The sequence below is a fragment of the Poecile atricapillus genome, chromosome 4, assembly GCF_030490865.1.
Source record: "Poecile atricapillus isolate bPoeAtr1 chromosome 4, bPoeAtr1.hap1, whole genome shotgun sequence".
NCBI classification, from domain to species: Eukaryota; Metazoa; Chordata; class Aves; order Passeriformes; family Paridae; genus Poecile; species Poecile atricapillus.
In genome coordinates this window covers 76,423,231-76,443,330 of record NC_081252.1, presented here as the reverse complement: position 1 = coordinate 76,443,330, position 20,100 = coordinate 76,423,231, and the positions used below count along the sequence as shown (strand labels likewise).

The 20,100-nt window shown below is 42.4% G+C and overlaps 1 protein-coding gene across 11 annotated transcripts in view; it reads left to right on the top strand.

Annotated features, from left to right (window-relative positions):
• The window catches only part of ATRN (attractin), a 150,430-nt gene that overhangs the window by 99,773 nt on the left and 30,557 nt on the right, over window positions 1-20,100 (top strand). For all 11 annotated transcript variants that reach the window (XR_009277657.1, XR_009277648.1, XR_009277656.1 and 8 more), the window contains exons 25-26: window positions 5,017-5,078; window positions 15,273-15,351. Coding sequence is in view for 1 of the 11 variants with exons in the window: in XM_058838759.1 (XP_058694742.1) it covers window positions 5,017-5,078; window positions 15,273-15,351 (141 nt within the window). In the remaining 10 variants the exon portion in view is untranslated. The remainder of the gene's footprint in view (window positions 1-5,016; window positions 5,079-15,272; window positions 15,352-20,100) is intronic.

Sequence of the window (20,100 nt, the reverse complement as noted above, 5' to 3'; positions counted from 1 at the left end):
CCAGCATTATTCTAGAGGACAAAATGAATGTTTGATGGCTTTGGCATCACTCAGGAATACTTAAAGCCCTTTTGTTTTACAGCAGGTCCTTTGACAAAGGCACTCAGCATCCAGGCCATGGCATCCTATAAGTGTTGTCTGTATTTGCCAAGCTCAGGTTGAATCCTTGCCTCTAACCATAGGAAAAAAGAGACAAGACAGAGGAGTTTTGGGGAAGAAGTAGATGAAGATGAGCATAAATGTCACCTGCAGCTTATTAGGCTTGTGGCTTTCTCTCACTGGAAGCCTGTAGAACTCCCAGCTTTCCACTTTTCCCTGCTACTTTTTGTTTGTTAACTTTGGTGCTGGGGCTAGACTGAAATAAAAAGCAAAAAGCAGCCCAGAAACCTCTGAGTTTCTGTGTGGTCCTGTAGCCTTTCAAAACACAAATGCTGTAGCATTCTCCCACCTGCCAGGTGAGGGTAATGGATGTAGCAGTTGGACCTTTTGATACCTCCTGGATTCACAGCGAGCCCCAAGCTGGGAGCCAGCTTCACATTGTGCTGTCTCTGTTGGGCCCCTCTCCTTTCACAAGTTAATTAGACTCTTATTTTTCTTTTTTACACAGTTCTATTCTAGGAGCGTGTCCTATGCAAAATATCATTTCTAGTTTCTCTCTCATCCCTGATGTGAAATAGGGATGAAAAGGAAGGCACTACTAGTGGGAATTGAGTCACTTTATATATTTGTGAAGAAAGATAAGAAGTATAATCTGTCAATGATCCTGAGCTATTACCAACGTAAAAAAGTTGTGGAAACACTATTTTCTGGGCTTGTTTGTGTTTTCTCAAGTGTTTTGAGACCCAAAATGTAACAAATTATGGTATGAAGTTGCCATACTTAAAATATTCTTCAGGACGTTCACAGAATCCCAGAACAGTTTGGGTGGAAATGACCTTAAAGCCCATCCAGGGGCAGGGACAGCTCCCCCTGTCCCAGGAGCTCCAGCCCCAGTGTCCAGCCTGGCCTTGGGCACTGCCAGGGATCCAGGGACAGCCCCAGCTGCTCTGGGCACCTGTGCCAGGGCCTGCCCACCCTGCCAGGAACAATTCCTGCCCAGATCCCATCCAGCCCTGCCCTCTGGCACTGGGAGCTATTCCCTGGCTCCTGTCCCCAGTCCCTTCCAGCTCTCCTGGAGCCCCTGCAGGCCCTGCAAGGTCTCCCCAGAGTCTTCTGCAACAACTCCAACTCTTATGTTATCAGTTCTTTAGTTAATTTTAGATTGGGGGTGCTAATATTATGTATAATATTGGAAATTATTTGAGTTTGTGGTAGTTTTCCTAATCCCATTGTGGTGAAGTTTGGCTTCCTGTAAAATACCAGTAACTTCCAGCAGAAGTGGAAAGAGTTATGCTGTGATGAATTACCTGTGATGAATAATCTGTTTATTGCAGTTAAATGGGAAGAGTTACTCAAATTTGGTTCTTGCTGAATGTAACAAAAGATTTCTATATAATTTCTTATTTGCTTGGGGACTGATTTTTCTTAGTGGTATGTGGAACTCGATTTTTTGTTTTTAAAGAGTTCAGAACACTAGTAGATCACAAGAATAGACGTTTAAATAATTTGAGGTATTGTTGCATGTGCAGGTTTAAGGTGAACTTGGGTCTTGGTTGGCATAGTTTAGTACAAAATTGTTATCTCAAAATTATTCTCGATTTTCTTTTTTCTTGAAGGACAAACTCTGGTTCTTAGGCAAACCAGGTTCTGGTATGTAATTGTTCTAATTGGTTTTTTGAATTTTTTATCTCTCACAGGCTGTAGTTTAACTCCAGCAATATTTTGAGTTTGAAATTCCAGCTGTTGCTGAAATGTTGGTTGGGTTCAAATATACTTCTCCTTTGCTTATATTATTTTGTGGCCAAGTCATTTGCCATTGCCTCCTTTGAAATTTGTGTGTACTGATTTCAAAACCAGCACAACTTTTAGATGTTGGCTAGTTAGAGGAAGCCAAATTTTCTTCTTGGCTTCATATTTTATGCTAATCAAATGATAAAAAATGTAAAGCTTTTCATTATAAATTTTTGTCAGCCCATGCAGCCAGCTACTTCTGGTTCTCTAGAAAGCAGGTGGATTTTTTGTACTTCAAATGATGTGGCAATAGAAAAAGCAGGACAGGCAGTTGTGCTCCTCAAGGCACCTTTCCAGATAAGATAAACACAAGCTTTGTAATATTCTTTGGAATTAACATAATTAAGTATCTGATCTTAGCTACCCAAGGGTGCTGTGTTATTCCTCAGAACAGGGTATAAAGCACCCTTGGGTGCTGTGTGTGGCTTGGGAGGAGTCAGGAGCTGCTCTGTGGAAAAGGACCTGGGGGTGCTGCTCGCCAGTGGCTGAAGGTGACTCCAGGGGTGCCCAGGGAGAGGTTTAAGTTGAAGGTTTAAGCTGGATATTAAGGAAAATTTCCTCCCAGAAAGGGGGGTCCAGCCCTGGCTGCCCAGGGCAGTGCTGGAGTCCCCAGTCCAGCCCTGCAGGATTTCAGAGCTGTGTGCAGGTGGCCCCTGGGGACACGAGGCCGTGGTGGCCCTGGCAGTGCTGGGGATGGCTGGACTGGATGGGCTCAGAGCCCAAAGCTGAACAATTCTGGGATTCTGTGATGTGGAAGTGGGGATTGGATCGTGCAGCTGAGCCAAGGTTCTGCCTCGTACCCCGAACCTCTGCCCCAGCACCAGCCCCACGGAGCTTTCCTGAGTTAAACTGCTCCAGCCTTGGGTACAGAATTAGCTTTTTGAGAGTGGATAAATGCATCTTCCAGCATCTGTTAATTAAAAATGCAGACAGATAAGAAATTGCTGCCGGATTTTTCATGGATCCAGAAAGAACAGCCCGCTTTGAGCAGCTATTTCCAACCAAACTTTCAATGAAACTGAATTAAGTCCTGGGAACAGATTATATTAAGGAAAATGAAGCTCTAAGTAAGCAAACCATTAACAGTTATGAGACCAAATTGCCTGTGACTCAGATTGGTCAGGTTTGATGGCACAACGTATTTTCAGCTTGTGAGGAACAAATTGTAGAAACAACCTGGGTTTTTTATCCATGTGTGAGGTCCAGGTCCTCAATTGGACTTTACAGGAGAAGAATTCCAACAAGTGGAGAAAAGAATCACCGCTGGTAATGCATTTGTAAGGCTTCTGTGTGAAATAAATCGAAATTATTTTTTGTTTGTTTGTTTTTGTTTTATTTGTTTCCAGCAGTTGTTATCAAAAAATGAGAAGCCCTTCTCTGGTAACAGTCTCATTAATCTTTCATAGAATCTCTCTTATTTTAAAACTAACAGATTCTTGTTTTTTCTAATGGGGACAGGTTTTGGTTTCCATCACAGAAACTGATCCTGATGGTCATTCACAGGGAACTCGCCTGTTAATGATTCCTTTGTGCTTTTAATTTTCTATTTCTACTAAAGGATTGTTGATGCATAACAAGGGCTTTATTTTCAAATGCATCTCTTACAGTCACTCAGCATCATGGTTATTCTCAGAAGTAATAGGAAAAGTTATTATTTTTATACTGGCTGTGTTACATATTTGTATTTTGGGGTGTGATGTTTCAGTAAGGATTATCTTTGCCTTAAAGACATTTCAGAATATTATGTTTATTCCAGAATATCCATTTATGCAAATACTGTACCACTTTAGTTACTAGGCATTGATTTTTTTACACAAAATGTGAAATCTTGCTCGCTGTCTTTTAATAATCAGAAGACTATTGGGAAGCATTTCAGAAGTAAAAACCAACAAGAAACTCTGTGTTTTCTTGTCTTTTGTTGGCAGGACTGTTGAGGTTGCAGCATCTGGTGTGCAGGTTTGGAGTTCACTTTCCAGCCACACAGTGGTTATGCATTGCAAAGGAACTTTCAGCTCAAAATATTTCAATTTATTGATAAGAAAGCTATTTGGGGCAGCTTCTGTACCAAGTTACAATGGATATTTAAAGCAATTATGATCATAGAAAGTGTTCCAGAGCAACAGAAACCCAAGCAATGACTCAGTTTGCACAGATTAATGAATTCTGGGATGTGGTTATTGCTGGGAGGAGGGATTTATGTTTATGCTAATGTTGCCATAAGTACTGCTTATTAAGGGGGAAAACCAAGAAATGATACCAGAAATGGATTTAATATCCAAGAAAAGCTTTTGCCATTACAGATTCCACTTTAATTCTGAAATAATTCTGTTACTTCATGAAAGAGTTAATATCCAGTTGTGGTGCTGAGAGGTTGATAGGCAGAGGAAATAGGAGGTACCTGGAAAGAACTTCTGATTCCTAATATTGCACAAGTTGCTTTTCTCTTGGCTGGCCTCCCCTCCACGTTGTTATTTTTACCCAGGCTCCCTAATCTTCCCTTTAGCCTCTAACCACCTCCCAGTTTCCTGTTCGCCTCTTCCCTCTGGTTTTTGTCCCAAAAATTCCGTTGTTTTTCCCTGCTCATGCTGTGGGATTGCAGGGCAGTGAGTTAAGATGAATGCCATAGCTGTTTTCACTGTATCCATCATCTTCTGTGTTTCGTGCCTCTTTGCAGCTCTTGGTGTAAGTTCCTTTTTCAAGGAGAATTTGTTGTCTGGATATTGTTTGAAATGTAAATATTGAATTTTGGGTTGCTGTGTAAACAATAATTAAAGATTTTCACTTTTAATTAAAGATTATTTGCAGCTCTGTGAAACCTCTGTTGTAAGTTTTTGAAGTGCTGTTTTCTTCAATCTGCACTGAAGAATATTCCTTGGAACATAGCTGGGAGATAGAGTTACTGTTCAGCTTCATTTTTGGGATACATGTTTTCAAAACAATATGAAGTAGTAATTTATTTTCTTTTCCCTCATAATATTTCTGTTCGTTTTCAAAAACAGTGTTCAAAAATATGAATTGATCTGAGTAAAGATACTTTTCAGTGTCATTTTTAATCCTTTTTACATATCTTGAAATATGAATTTTCTTTCCAGTAAGTAACAGAAGGCATTTGCTTTTCTTTTGCAGATTGCATTCTCACAGCACAGCAACTTTATGGATCTGGTGCAGTTCTTTGTGACATTTTTCAGGTACTTTTCATTTAAGACTGCTAAAATTTCTTTAGGTTTTGGGCTTCAGAGTTTGGGTTCTTTTTGGTCTGGATTTTAACTTAAACATCCTGCTTACAGCACAGCCTAGAAAATGGAAATCTTCGGTCAAATATTTAATTAGGAATTATGTTAAGAAAATTAATTGTCTGCCCATCTCTGCTAATGCATCCTGCTGGTGCCTGCAGGGAAAGGGAGAATGGGGCTGGGAGAGGCTTTTGAAAAAGGAGAAGTTCCTTTTGAGATGGTGTAGAAAACACTGACTCCCCACAGATATTGTGTGACTTACTGCAGCTTTTCACACCTTGGACTCCAGTCATAAACTGGGGAGTTATTTTGAAAAGAGTTAAGTCTGGAGTAATTTCCAACTCCTTAGGTTCCACCTGTTGATTTTAAACTGAACTCTGAAAGTATGTCAAGTTAAATAATATATTAAATATGTATAAATTATATATAAAGAAATTATTATTAATTTTTATTAATTAAAATATTGTAAATAAAAGTATGTATAAATGACATACTGTAATTTATGTTACAGTACAATAGAAGACAAATACTTCTGTTTATCATACACAACATTAAGTTCATTTTTTATTGTAAACTGAACTGATGATTCCCTCAGAATGGGAACCAACAGAAGCCATTTCATTACTTGTCTCCTGTCCTCCAAAAAGCCAGCCCTGCCAAAGAGGTGAAACACTTCACAGCAGGCCCTCTCTTCAAAGCTTCAAAATCCAGTGTATTGGCCTGTAAATCCAGTGTATTGGCCTCTGTTTAGGGACTGTGAATACTCCAGAAGTCTAAGCCAATATCTGATCAATAACAGGTCAATAACTGTGGGAGGGACAGACGTGGAGTGAGCGCTGCTCCAGCTCTCACAGCGTGTTCTGAACTAGGCAGAATTATGCCTGCTCTGAAATGAGCAGTGGGAATGATATCTTGCATTACATTTCACACTAAATTTAATTAAAGCAAGAAGCTCCAGACAGATCCTTCAGACAATGGTTTATATAATTATTTTTGTTCATATGGAGGTTTTAGAGAGTAGAATCTGCTTTGGTAGAGTGCCTGGGAAGCAGTAGGTTTGAACCACCACCTTCCTGCCATTGGAGCAGAGCAGGGGGTTACTCCTGGCTCAGACTTGAGCATTTGTTTTGCTGAATTAATCACAAGTCAACATCTTCCCTAAAAATCTTTGTGGTGGGATAATTGCTTATTAGGAAAATGGAGAGGGAAGCAGTTGGTTCCTTAGTTCTTTTCTAATTGTGTAAGGTAAATCTGCACTACAAAACCTGTCCATTAGTGCTTTACAGACCCAGCTACGTCTGCATGTGAGGGTTCCAACTCCTCAGTGTGAGGGATTGCTCCAGATTCATTATTTGAAGAGATTCCCAGAGCAGCTGGGGCTGCCCCTGGTTCACTGGCAGTGTCCAAGGCTGGGCTGTACCCCAGGCAGGCATCTCCCATCTGGGCATGCATCCCCCTGCCTGGGGTAGGGGAAGCTGCCCCTGCCCATGGCAAGGGTGTGGAACTGGATGGTCCTCAAGGATCCTTCCAACCCAAATCCTTCCATGATTCCAAGCCCAGCTCAAAGCAGAAGAATAGTGCATTATGGATCTCAGTCTGCACATGCAGTTAACATACATGTCCAAAGTTTCCTGCAAGTTTCCTTTCCTCCATCACTATATCACATGGATCTCCTTGAGAAGTAATGTTGCAATATTATTTAACATCCTAACAAGCCAGAGGAATAAGAATATGTGGATTTGGGAGAAGACAGTTTTCTGGCATTTTCCATTTAAGCATTTATAATGTGTTAGAAGTTCTTTGATTCTTTCATTACTCCTAAGCTTCTCTCCAAGTGTTTTATTTTACAGTCACTGTAACTCCCTAATTAACCAGTGGATTAGAACAGTGTGATTCATCTCACTGGGTGTAGGGGAAACTATTGAAACATTTGCATTTTTAATGCTCTAGGGCACATTTCATAATTACTGTTGGATCCAAGGCAGACCATAAATAATACCTGAGAGCCCCCTGTGCTGTTAATAAGCAACAGTTGGCTGAGAATTTGCTCCCTAAAACAGAGGCAAGGAAAATGCTTTGTGAAAACCTGAAACCAGTTGGTAACACTAACAACAAACTCAAAAAAATGGATATGTATCAATTTCTCAGGTGTGGTGGAGTCCTAGAGAGATGTTGTTCTGGACAATAGATGTTTAGAGTGACTTTCTGTTTGCATGTTTAAGGGTGTTGCTTCATTCTGCTGTTCTGGAGGAAATGCAGGAGCTGCCCAGAGCAGCTGGGGCTGCCCCTGGATCCCTGGCAGTGCCCAAGGCCAGGCTGGACACTGGGGCTGGAGCTCCTGGGACAGGGGGAGCTGTCCCTGCCATGGCTGGGGTGGAACAAGGGGATTTTTAAGATCACTTCCAACCTGAACCATTCTGTGATTCTATGAATTTGGGAAATCTTTCTGAGCTGGAGATACGAGGCACATTTCTGTGTTCTGGAAACCACTTCCCCTGCTTGTCTGTAAACCCATCCTGACTCTGCTTTTCTGCTGTGCAGCTGAAGGCATCACCTGTGCCTTGAGCTGTGTGGAGCACCTGAGAGGGAGAGGAGGCATTTCCAGCTTCACTGCTGACATTTGGGATGAGTTAGGTCAGTCCAGTCCTTGCAGTGAGCTGCTGGATTGCCAAACTGCAGCACTGCTGGCTCTGTGGTACCCCAGGCACTGCTGGGCTGCCTGTGGGATGCACAGGGGTCTGGAAAAGCATTCAAACACCACCAGGCAGCGTGGAGCAGGACGAAGTGCTGGTTCCCATTTCATTTAGGAGCTGCCACTGTGATCAGAGGGCTGTGCCTTGCCTTTAGAGAGCCTCTTGGACTCTTGGAGTTCAGCACCAAGCCAGGCAGGGGGCTGTGTATTATCCTTAATTTGTACCACGTGAATGTTTTATTTAAAGCTAAGAAAATGTCAGTGGATAAAGGTTGGTAGAGTGGTGAAGTTCTGAGTTTGTTAATATTGCATTATAATCAGAGCCGGAGGAAAAATGATGTTCCAACCATTGTTAACCTTTGCAAAGCAAATGAATTGCAAGTAAACTGGCTTTTCTCTTTCCTCCCTTCTGCTTTTCATAATACAGTTCTTTAACTTACAGATTGCACAGTTGTCTTTCAGCATACAGTTTAAGCAATTCTAACAATTTCTAGTGAACATTTTTATTCATATCTAGGCTTCCTTATCTTCCAAAAAATCTGTCTGCCAGCACATCTCTCACAGATATTAATCACCAGCGTACCTTTATGCACAGAAGATGTAAAAATACTTGTGGCCTTGTAAGCACATATTACTTCCCAATAATCTTTCCACCTTTTTCTTCCCTTTTTCCATTCTTCCCTTTTCCTTCTCTTCCCTTTGTCCTTCAGCCTAGAGAACACTTGAGATCATTTGCTGAACACTTTTTGGGATCTCTACATACTTGAAAGGGGGTTCAAAGGAAGATAGGGATGGACATTTAAGTGGGGCCTGTAGTGATAGAACAAAGGGTGACAACTTTAAATTAAAAGAGGGTCTATTAAGACCAGATCAGGGAAGAAATTTTTATGGTGAGGGTGGTGAGACACTGGGCGAGGCTTCCCAGAGAGGGGTGAATACCCCATCCAGTGAATACCCCATCTGACCCAGTTTAAGATGCTCCTGCTCACAGCAGACAGGTGGGACTAGATGACCTCTTAAGGTCTCTGCAAGCCAAACCATTCCATGATTCTATTCCATGATCTCATCCTGAGCTTTATTACACTGATTTACCATATACCTCTGGTGTCTTCTACTGCACTTCTCTTCTGGTTCTCACATGCACAGTTCATTTTGTTTCTTGTCTTCATTAAACTGTCCTTGAAACATCCTGCTGAGGAAGTCCAGTGTCTGGTCCAGTCTAGAGGGAGGTGTTGCTGCCCATGGCAGGGTGGTTGAAAGTGGATATGAGGTCCCTTCAGCCCAAAGCAGTGTGATTCCATGATCCAGCACTGACCTCTCCCACTGAGGCCTTTCAGTTGTTATTTTACAAATGGAACAAAAGCTGCCAGTTTAGTGTTTTTGTGGTGGCACATCAAACCTCATGTGCCCCTATGAGGGTCTGAATATCGAGTGGAAATGGTGTAATTTTAGTTTGATACAAGTAATTGGACTTGTTCCTCAGAAAAACTTGAGCAGGAGCACTATTTGCTCAGTACAAGACTGGCAGATGGTTTTATGTGCTGTACATTGTTTTTTCTGACTTTAAGTGTTTTCCCAGTGTTTTCATTAAGTGGGAATGGCCTCCTGCAATAATTTAAATCTGGAGTTATGCTGCAGATACTTTATTTACTCTTGTTGCTTATTAAAAATTCTTTCACTGCAGCACAAATGGCATTACTAAATATGTGCCTAAAATACAGTTTGAGTCCAATTTTTTTTTTTTTTAATTTTTTTTTTTTTGGTAGTAAAAGGAAGAGCTTGGGAATATTTTTACGTTATTTCTAACAAAATGAAGAAGATTAACAGTTCAGCATCATTAACTTCCTTCTTTTCATGTTCTCAGCACTCTTTACCTTATCCTCCATAGTCATAGAATAGAATCATAAAATCATCTAGGTTGGAAGAACCCTCTGAGCTCAGCGAGTTCAAGCAGTCCCCCAGCACTGCCCAGGCCACCACTGCCCCACGTCCCCAAGTGCCACATGCACACAGCTTTGAAATCCCCCTGGGGATGGGGGCTCCTCTCCTGCCCTGGGCACTTCCAAGTCCTGAGCACCCTTTCCATGTAGGAATATTCCCAAAATCCACCCTGAGCTGCCCTGAGGCCGTTCCCTCTCCTCCTGTCCCTGTTCCCTGGAGCAGATCCCAAATCCCCCCCGGCTGTCCCCTCCTGCCAGGGACTTGTGCAGAGCCAGAAATTCCCCCTGAGCCTCCTTTGCTCCAGCCTGAGCCCCTTCCCAGCTCCCTCAGGAATTCTCCAGCCCCTTCCCAGCTCCCTCAGGAATTCTCCAGCCCCTTCCCAGCTCCCTCAGGAATTCTCCAGCCCCTTCCCAGCTCCCTCAGCTGCTCCTCATCAGACTTGTCCTGGTTTTGGCTGGGATAGAGTTAATTTCTTCTCAGGAGCTGTTCTAGTGCTGTATTTTGGGTTCAGAATGAGAATAATGTTGATAATACACTGATGCTTTGGGTTTTGCTAAGTTGTGTTTCTCAGAAGTTGGTTGTTTTTTTCTTTCCTCTTGCTCTGCCAGTGAGGAGTTACTCAAACTGGGAGGGATCATAGCTGGGACAGCTGACCCCAGCTGGCCAAGTGGATATTCCACAGCTCAGAACATCATGCCCAGTATATAAACTGGGGGAGTTACCTGGAAGGGTCTGATCTGCCAAGGGGGGCTGGCATTTCTTCAGCAGTTATACTGTGCATCACTTGTTTGCTTGGGTTTTTTGTTTCTCTTTTTAATATCATTGTTATTATTATTTGTTGTGTCATTGTACTTTATTTTGTTTTCAATTATTAAACTGTTCTTCTCTCAGCCTACAAATTTTACTTCTGATTCTCCTCCCCACTCCACCAGGGTGGGGAGAAGAGAAGGGAGTTGAGTGGCTTTGCAGTGCTTAATTTCCACCTGGGTTTAAGCAGTGCCCCTGTTCTCCAGACCCTTCCCTGCCTCCACTGCCCTCCTCTGCCCCAGCTGAGGTGAGTTGTGGCTTCTTGAGCCTTGTGCCACTTCCAGCAGAAGGGTGAGCTCAGGAATCTGCCTCCATGGGCTGCAGGCAGCTGCTTGGCAAGCCCAACCAACCACCTGTATGTTTTATATTTGTTCCAATTATTTAAAGGTTTAATGCATCCAGTACTTTCAAATGTGTCCTGTAACTCTCCAGCATATTAAAATTTACTTGTAAATAGCACTTAAATAGCTTCTAATTCATCAGAATAATTTGGGATGTGTTTCTAGCAATCATGGCAGTGCTTTCTGAAATTATTAAGTGACCTGTGTAAGTTAAAGCACATTAGCAGTGAGGCTGCTGTACATTTTGGTGTTTAAAGCTGCCATTATTTACAAGCAATTCTGATGTGGAGAAACATTTCATGAGGGTTTAATAATTGGGCCCTAATACACCAGATGGATTTTCTTCTCCCTCCTGCATCACAATAAAGTGCTGATGGAGTTTTCCAGACATTTAAAGATGGAAGTGGAGTTGTTTGAAAAGCTTTAAGGACACCAGGAGTGGAGAGAGTATTATTTCTGTGGTGACAAGGAGATTAAAGTCCAGAATAAAACCAGACAGTGTGCTTAAATTCAGATTTTTGTGTCAGTGTGGGAATGCCCTGTGGTGTTCTGAAGGCTGATCAACTGAGGTTTCATGCATGTGTTGAGGCTAATCTAATGAATAATTAAGAATGAATTAATAAAGCTATTTGCCAAATAGAATATTGTCCATAAAATTTAAATGTATCCCCTCTCTGCATTGCAATATTCAGGCTGTGTAAGCAAAGGTTTGTATAACTGCATGGGCCAATGGAAGCTCTGCTTGGTAGAACCTGACTGAAATGGTTCAAATTTCCCTGGGATGAAAAACTCTCCAGGTGTTAGGTGGCTCTTGATGGTTCTTTTTCCTTCCAGTCTGGTTTCACACTTGAGTTTGCAGTTTTCCTTTTTTTCTGTTGGAAAAATTTAACTGGTCTCAGTTAATTGGGTGGGTCACAGGGTACAGGAAAATGGAAATCCAACAGCTGATGGAATCACGAAATAGGTTGGGTTGGAAGGGAACTTGAAGATGACCTTGTTTCACCCCCTTGCTGTGGCAGGGACATCTCCCACTATCCCAGAGTGCTCCCAGCCCCATCCAACCTGACCTGGGACACTTCCTGGGATCCAGGGGCAGCCCCAGCTGCTCTGGGCACCTGTGCCAGGACCTTACACCCTGCCAGGGAACAATTCCTGCCCAAAATCCCATCCAGCCCTGCCCTCTGGCACTGGCAGCCATTCCCTGTGTCCTGTCCCTCCAGCCCTTGTCCCCAGTCCTTCTCCAGCTCTCCTGGAGCCCCTTTGGGCCCTGGAGGGGCTCTGAGCTCTCCCTGGAGCCATTTGAGATGGGGGAAGCTACAGAGAGAAGACCTGGGGGAGGAGTGGATTTCCAGGATGAAGGATGCTCTTGGTAGGCATTGTATTGAAATTGTATTGAAATTGAAATTGTATTTTTACAGTCATTTGTAAGCAGGTGGATATTCATGGCTGGCAGAGATGTGTCTGAAGCTGTGGAGGAGAGAGCAGGGCAGAGCAGCAGAGCTTTATCCAGGGCTCTCACTCCAAACCATTTCCCAACAGCTGCACACAGCTGTTTCTTTCTGCTGCTTCCATATTTACAAAGTTGCTTTCCCAGAGAAAGTTGGGAAAAAACCCCTTCTTTAAAGCTACTGATGCTCACATCAGGTCTTTTGACTTATTTCAGGATGGTTTAGGCTGAGTAAATGCAACAATAGATCTTGATTTCGCTCTACCCCTGGGGCTCTTCCAGCAGGTGATGGACTGCATCAGGCTCTGCCTTTTATTTCTCCCAGAGTGCTTCCAAGGGATGTTAGTTCAAGGGGGAAGATATATTTCCTTAGTGATTTTATAGCTTTTGTGGGTATTTGCTGCCTCCTTGTGACAGTACAAAGATGTATGGTGCTGTTCCTTTGAAATATAAGGGTACTATGGTGAGTGTTTTAGGAGAAGTTTTTATTAGTCTTTAATTGTTAATTCCTCTCTGTGTTTTATCAAGAAAGTCTTGGCTGTGGTGCCAGAAATGGGCAGGAAAGAGAAAGCAGTGAAAGACTCTGGAACATGCAGACCTGTGCAGTGTTGCATTTTGGGAAGGGGTTTTAGTAATAAAGGTGATCCTCTTAGTTCTCCACTCTGGCTTTCTTCTCTGAGGGAGTAAATAATGTGTAGGGAGACATATTTACAGTGCCACTGAAAATGTGGCACCTGGGGACATGGATTAGCGGTGGCCTTGGCAATGCTGAGTTAATGGTTAGGGTTGGACTCAATGATTTCAGATGTCTTTTCCAACATAAATGATTTTGTGATTCTATGAAATCAACCCAAAGTAAGAGGTCCAGCAGTTTTCAAATTGCTGATGTCACTTTTTTCCTAAAAAGGGGCCATCCTTACAGCAGTTAAGCATGTTTTTATGTGTGTCTTCCACTTACTGTGTGTATTTCTGGAGCTGTCTGCTGGATCCATGTGACTGGAATGGATTGTTGTGGAAACGGGGAGACCTCGTGGACTTGGGTGGCACAATGCAGGTTCATCTGTATCCCTGACCTTCTGAGAAACTCCTTCTGGGGAAACTCCTCTGAAATGGCTAATTTAACAGAGGTGCTTGAGATTATTGGCATTTTTGCCATTGCTGGATTTTTCCTGTGCCCTTTGGACTTCCATCTTTTTTTTCCCCAAATAAAGGTGTACTGAGGAGGTAAACATGGAGAAGCCATGACAGCAGCTTATGTTGCACATAAACTGCATCTGAAATAGTAAAATCATGGAATGGCTTGAGTTGGAAGGTGCCTTAAATCCCATCCAGTTCCATGGCAGGGACAGCTCCCCCTGTCCCAGGAGCTCCCAGTGTCCAGCCTGGCCTTGGGCACTGCCAGGGATCCAGGGGCAGCCCCAGCTGCTCTGGGCACCTGTGCCAGGACCATGCAAATCAAACAAGTGTGAACTTTTTAATCTTACATGCTACATGATAGTAAAGCATATTTCTGTGCATAGCTAAGCCTGAAAAGTGTAACACTGTCCCTGCCTGCCTGTGGGATTCTGTGCCTGATCCACAGAGTTTTCATATCCCCTGCTCTGTAGGTGGTGAGATGGCAACAAGAACAGTCTCCTTACCTTTTGCATCTCTCAGGGAATGTTTCCTGCTGTCTCTCCTGGTGTTTAATTCCAGGCATTTCCAAGTCATTGTATCACAGAATCATCCAGGTTGGAAAAACCCTCTGAGCTCAGCGAGTTCAAGCAGTCCCCCAGCACTGCCCAGGCCACCACTGCCCCATGTCCCCAAGTGCCACATGCACACAGCTTTGAAATCCCTCTGGGGATGGGGGCTCCTCTCCTGCCCTGGGCACTTCCAAGTCCTGAGCACCTTTTCCAGGAAGGAATTTCCCCAAAATCCACCCTGAGCTGCCCTGAGGCCGTTCCCTCTCCTCCTGTCCCTGTTCCCTGGAGCAGATCCCAAATCCCCCCGGCTGTCCCCTCCTGCCAGGGTGCAGTGTGAGAACATCTCTGTGCTCCTTTGCAAATTCTCTCTTCCAGAGAAAGCCCTGTAGGAGCATCCAGTGCCCAGTGGTTGCTGTGAGTGATGCACTTGAGCAAATAAGTCTTCTGATAAATTTTCCTTTCAATGGGAACTTTCCTTTAACCTGTCTTTCAAGATGCGCTGGAACGTGGGAAGAGGTTTGGAGATGTTTTCTGTAACTCATCAGTGCAGTCCTTGAGGAAAGAGGCTTTCACTGGGGTTCAGATTTTAATCTTACTTTGTGTGCCTTGAAGTTGCTCATTAGGTATTCAGTGTGGTAAGATCATAACCATCAACATAGTCGATTAGTATTATTATTACTACTAGTACTACTTATAGCTACTGCCTTGCATTTTCTCTGGAAATTGATATATCCATTCATCCTTTTTCCCCCCTCTTTTCACTGAAAAAAACCCCATAGATTTGGGGAAATCAAGAAATGCCTATAGTTCTGTAGCAGCCTGTCTGCTCCACACTCTATCTTATTTTTGTAATTTGGAAAGGAAACAATAATCAATTTTCTCTGCTTCTTTCAAGGCTTTTCTTTTTGGGGTTATCCTCTCACTTGAAATGCCACTGGAGATAGGCAGTGGAGTAGTGGCTTTTTGAATCTGATTAAATCTTTCAGCCTAACTGTCATTTAAGGAAGTCAGATAGGGAACTTTGGAACAACATTTTTCCCTGAAAATAACTGTGTCATTCCTCACTTGGTATTAGAAGCACTGAACTGTGCTGGATTATCTTTCTTCAATGTATCTCTAATTATTATAGAGCTTTTCATTTAACTTTGCATTTCCTGGAGTTTTTCAGCTTGCCAGCATGTTATGAGCGAGGGCAATAAAATATTATTTTCTATCTTTTTCCACTTTCCTTTGCAGTTGTTTCCTGTCATTGCTCCTGGTGGCAGCTGTGGTTTGGAAGATTAAACAAAGTTGCTGGGCATCACGACGGAGAGAGGTGAGAGGATAAAGTGTTGTTCCATAAATGACTTTTTAATGGTTGTTCTCTCTAGATGCATATTTATTCACATATGCCTCACATTAACCTTAAATTGAAGGCTAAGCTAATTCAGTTAATGCTGCTGTTTAGGCCTTTAGCATATTTTTGATTACAGTTTCAGTGACAAATTATGTTATTTTAGTATCCTGATGCTGCAGTTTCTGTGAAGCACCAGAAAAATGGGGGTGAATATCCTGAATTCCCAGAACTTCTATTTCTAGACAGCACAAGTACAAAACCACATAAATTAGGAGATTCTGGTTCAAAATAGGAAATAAAAATAGAAACATTAGCTCTTGTGTAATATGTTAAAAAAAAGAAGTCAAATCCCCATTTTCAAATTAAATCTTACTCAGATATTTTTGGTGGTTGGTTTTTTCCTCCCTGGAACATTAGGAGTATAAGAAGAAGGTGGGGAAGCCACCCAGGATGTGGAAATATGTAGTTTACTACTTAAAAATGTGAATTTTAGAGCCAAAGTTTTTTTTTCCTCTTCACTGACCCATGGTCCAAATGAGCTCCACAGCTTTTTGTGTTTGCATCATGTAAATAACTTTGTGCTTTACACGCCCAAAATCTGCTTCCTCCTTGTTTATCCCTGATTTATTTTTGTTCACTGCCTTCTTGTCTTGCTTCCCAATGAACCTGATTTTCTGCACTCAGGGTGACCAAGATGAGGTGGCCAATTGTTGTGGCACAAAGAATGTGCCCTTAGTCCTCATTTTTCAGCACAAATGCCCACGAGTTGTGTTTGTGGAGATGTCCTGGGTGCCACCAGCCACCAAGCACACATTCATGGTGTCTTCTTGGTGTGCTGAAAGCGTGGAATGTGCAGCTATCAGAGGCTGGGCTGCACCTGGAACTATTTTTAGGAACTTTGTGTTGTGTTAATCTGTTTATTTCTCTGCAAAATGAGAGAAGCCAGACATTATTTGAGTGAGTCCATGTGCACTTTCTGTATGTGGTTATCTATATGTCATCACCTGAGGCCAGGTTCCCTAAGGAATGAGGTGTTTCTTCCCTGCTCTGGGTTTTTCAGGTGACATCTGCCCAATCCTCTAGGTTTTCCTCCCAGTTCTGCTGCTGGGATGAAGCTCTTGGCAGCTGCAGACACCCGGCCGTGTCACTGTTCTGTTCAAGAGTGCTTTGTTCCTACACAGGAGTTGATCAAGAGGATTTGGAGGATTAATTTTTACAGTGTTGGAATTCTTCACAAGTCCCTGTTTCCTCCATATCTTCAGGAATCTGAAGCTGGTTGTACTGCACAGTGCAGTGATGTGAATAATATGAATTTATTCCATATGAGGAGATCCTCTCTGGAAATAAAGCAGGATGATGTGTGATAACTCTTCTCCTCTTCTTCCTCTTTCTGCTTCAGATATTTCTGCTCCTGCTGGTGAATTCACTGCAGAATATAATCATTGCTTTTCAAACAGATAACCCTTAATCTTGGAAATAATAGAAGTCTATGAGGTTTTCTGTATTCTCTGAAGGTTGATAAATTTTTACTAGGGCAGCTGTTTTTTTCCTTCTCACTTTCTTGGCAAGAAACTAAGCTGGAGTCAGCATAACATCCCCTGTGGCTCCTGGGGTTAAGTGTTATCTAGGAATGTATAAGGAATATAGAGCAAGAAGTAAATACTGTGCTTTGGAGCTCAGTTAAAGTATTTGAGTGGTGGCCCAAGCGAGAAGTGTCTCTATAAATTAAGTTACAGTCTGATGCAGGTTTTAAGGAAAAGAAAAAACTGGAGTATTGGCAACACATTGGCATGTTTCAGTCTAAATTCAATCTACATATGTGGCTGTTTGACAGGCAGTTCATCAGGGTGGTGTTTTCCAGGCACATTCCTGTCTTTTGCTGTTATTTATCTTGCTCCCTCTTTTTATCTAGTGACTCTATCTTGTAATTCATGGATCTCTGCTGTTCCATTCATCTTCTGTTAGGAATACTTGTAAATCTTGAGGAAACAGTTTAAAATCTTTGTCATGCCATAATTACATATATTAATACAGACTTTATCCAGGAACAAAATTCTACCCAAGGATTTTTTTTTCTCAGATGATTTTATAGCTTGAAGGTGGAGTTTTTTGTACTGATTGTCAGTAAATCCAAGCACAGGTCTCTTTAGTAGTTAAAAATAATGATCACTGCCCCATCCCTGGCAGTGTCCAAGGCCAGGCTGGATGGGGCTTGGAGCACCCTGGGACAGTGGAAGGTGTTCCTGGGGTTGGAACTACGAGATCTTCAAGGTCCCTTCCAACACAAACTGTTCCATCATTCTACAAAATGCTGCAGCCCTGAAGGAAGATCCTTCTCTGGTTTGGGCTGTATTTTATATATATATCTTATATATAGCAGTAGTCACGTTACAATCACCTGTTTCTCATGTATGTAATAACTCTGTAGGACTCTAATCTTAGCCATCAAGCCAGTAGTATGGCTAGTAATAGAATTCTTTCCTTTTCTGTATTTCAGCTAAACTTCTCTGCCCAGCTGCTTGCAAGTGTCCATGTCAGCACTTCAGTCTCCTGGCTGAAGGCTCTGTGGGGTGTGCAGGCTGATGTGTGCTTGTAGGAAAATGAGTTTGGAGCACTGAGCTGAAGTTCAAGCCTTGCAGAGTGTAAAACTTGACCTGAAGTAAAAATGGGAATGATTTGTGTCATATCAGGCATTCAGGAGATGGAATTGTAAACTGTGTGTTTATTCCCTTGCCATTGAGCCCTATGTTTGAGTATCTTCAGACATCTTAAAAAGGGAAAATAGAAATAAAAAGGCAGCTTTTATAGGAGGCTTAGAATGAGGTGAATGACATCAGGAACTAGGGATAGGAAACCTCTCTGTCTTGCCTGTAGAAAATGACATGTTAAAGGGATCAAGGTGGTAACAGAGAATAATGCACAAAGTATGAGAGTGATGCTAGAATTCTGATATGCTCCTCGGCTGTAAGGAATTTCCTGTCCTATTGCTCTGTTTTTGCACCCAAATCCTCTTCTCTTCACCCTCAGTCTTTGTTTCCTTCACTGGGAGCGAGGAACAGCTCCCTCCCAGCAAAGGGAGCGTGGCTGACCCAGGGTGGTGAGGGGTAGCTGGATCACTCCTTGTGCTCTTCAGAATGTGGTGGGAGTGCCAATAGCAATCACCTACAGAGGTAACTAAATCTGTGTGTCTAGAGCTCAATTTCACCCTTAACAAAATTATCTATATTTTGCCTCTTTTTTTGCCAAGACTACCTAAAACTGAATATTTTTACTCTGAAAGTCATGCAGCTATTCAGGATGGGGTTTGTGTATTGATTTACTGCAGGAATTATCCTTCTCAACTTCATTGCTGAAACTTTTTTCCCTCCTAAGTGTATTCAAAACTTAGTAGTGCTTCTATTTCCCCTGGTGTCCTCTGCTGTAACATCCACACAGGCGAGCAGATTCTTGTGTTCTCGACAGCCAAGATGTTCCAAGGGATCTGTGCTGTGTGCTATTTATTGCCCTGCCTTCCTTTTCTTCCCCTTGCTGCTCTCACCTGTTAGTAATTCATTCATCTCTTAGATCTTCTCTCTTGGACTGTGATTAAGGGCATCCTTGGTCAAAGAAAAAGCTTTAAATTTGGAATATTTTCAACTAACTGTAATTCAGGATCTTCATCATTGTTTATAGTTTTCAGTGTTGTTTTGGACCAGGATCTGCTCCAAAGGATTTGGTATCAAACTTATGTAGAAATATTAAAAGGTCTGGCAACAAATTTCTCTAGATTTGGGCAGTCCCAGGTGCTTTGAAGGGTTTACTGGTGTCCTCTTCAAGCTTCCAGCAGTCATTTGCCACCTAGACCTTCTTGTTCCATAGCACTGAGGACACTATTTGGTGTCTGTCAGCAAAAAGAAAATATTAAGCTTGGGTTTGGGGTGGTTTGTAGGGAAAACAGGAATTGCAGGAGTGAGAAATCACAGCCAGCAGATGACTGAGCAGGTTGAGTCATGTGGTAAGCACACTAATTTTTCTCATTACAGGGAAAACATAAACCTGAGTATGTTTTTTTATGCAGTGAAGGTGGGTTTAATTCTGAGTGTAGCTATTGCAGGACACTGGGCTGAAGTGATAGTGGCTGTGGTTTTTTTACAATCTGTATGTAAATTTCCATTTCCTGCATTTATGAGTAGTAAAATAAGAGTGCAGTGTTACTATTAGGTGTAACCAGTTGTTGGAGTACTGTATCCACACTGCTCTCAGCAATGTTTTGGGTGTTGCAAATGGTGGAGAACAACACTGCAAGATTAATTTGTTATCTGGAAGATGAGCAAGAGTTTAAAGTGTCACAAATGCCTCATTTTCTCCAAGGAAGAACATACTGAGGTTTGGTGATGTGAATCAGTGGCTGTGGAAAGGAATCATAGAAGATTCATGATGGGATGAGGATCTTCTAAAGGATCAGCCAAAAGTTTAAGCAGTATGTCCCTGCCCAGGGCAGGGGATTGGATCTAGATGAACTTTAGGTCCTTTCTAAACCAAACCAATCTGTAACACCCAATGTCTGCAACTGGGAGTAAAACCATCAAAACCTGTTCTGTTTTCCTCCCGTTTTTAATGGTGAGAATGCCAATGCCAATAATTTGTACTTTTATGGCTCTCAGAATTGGTGCTTTTGGAAAGACCTTTTCTAGGTCAATCACATGGTGCAATTCAGTGACTTGCACTAGGCAGGAGGTCAGATCAAAC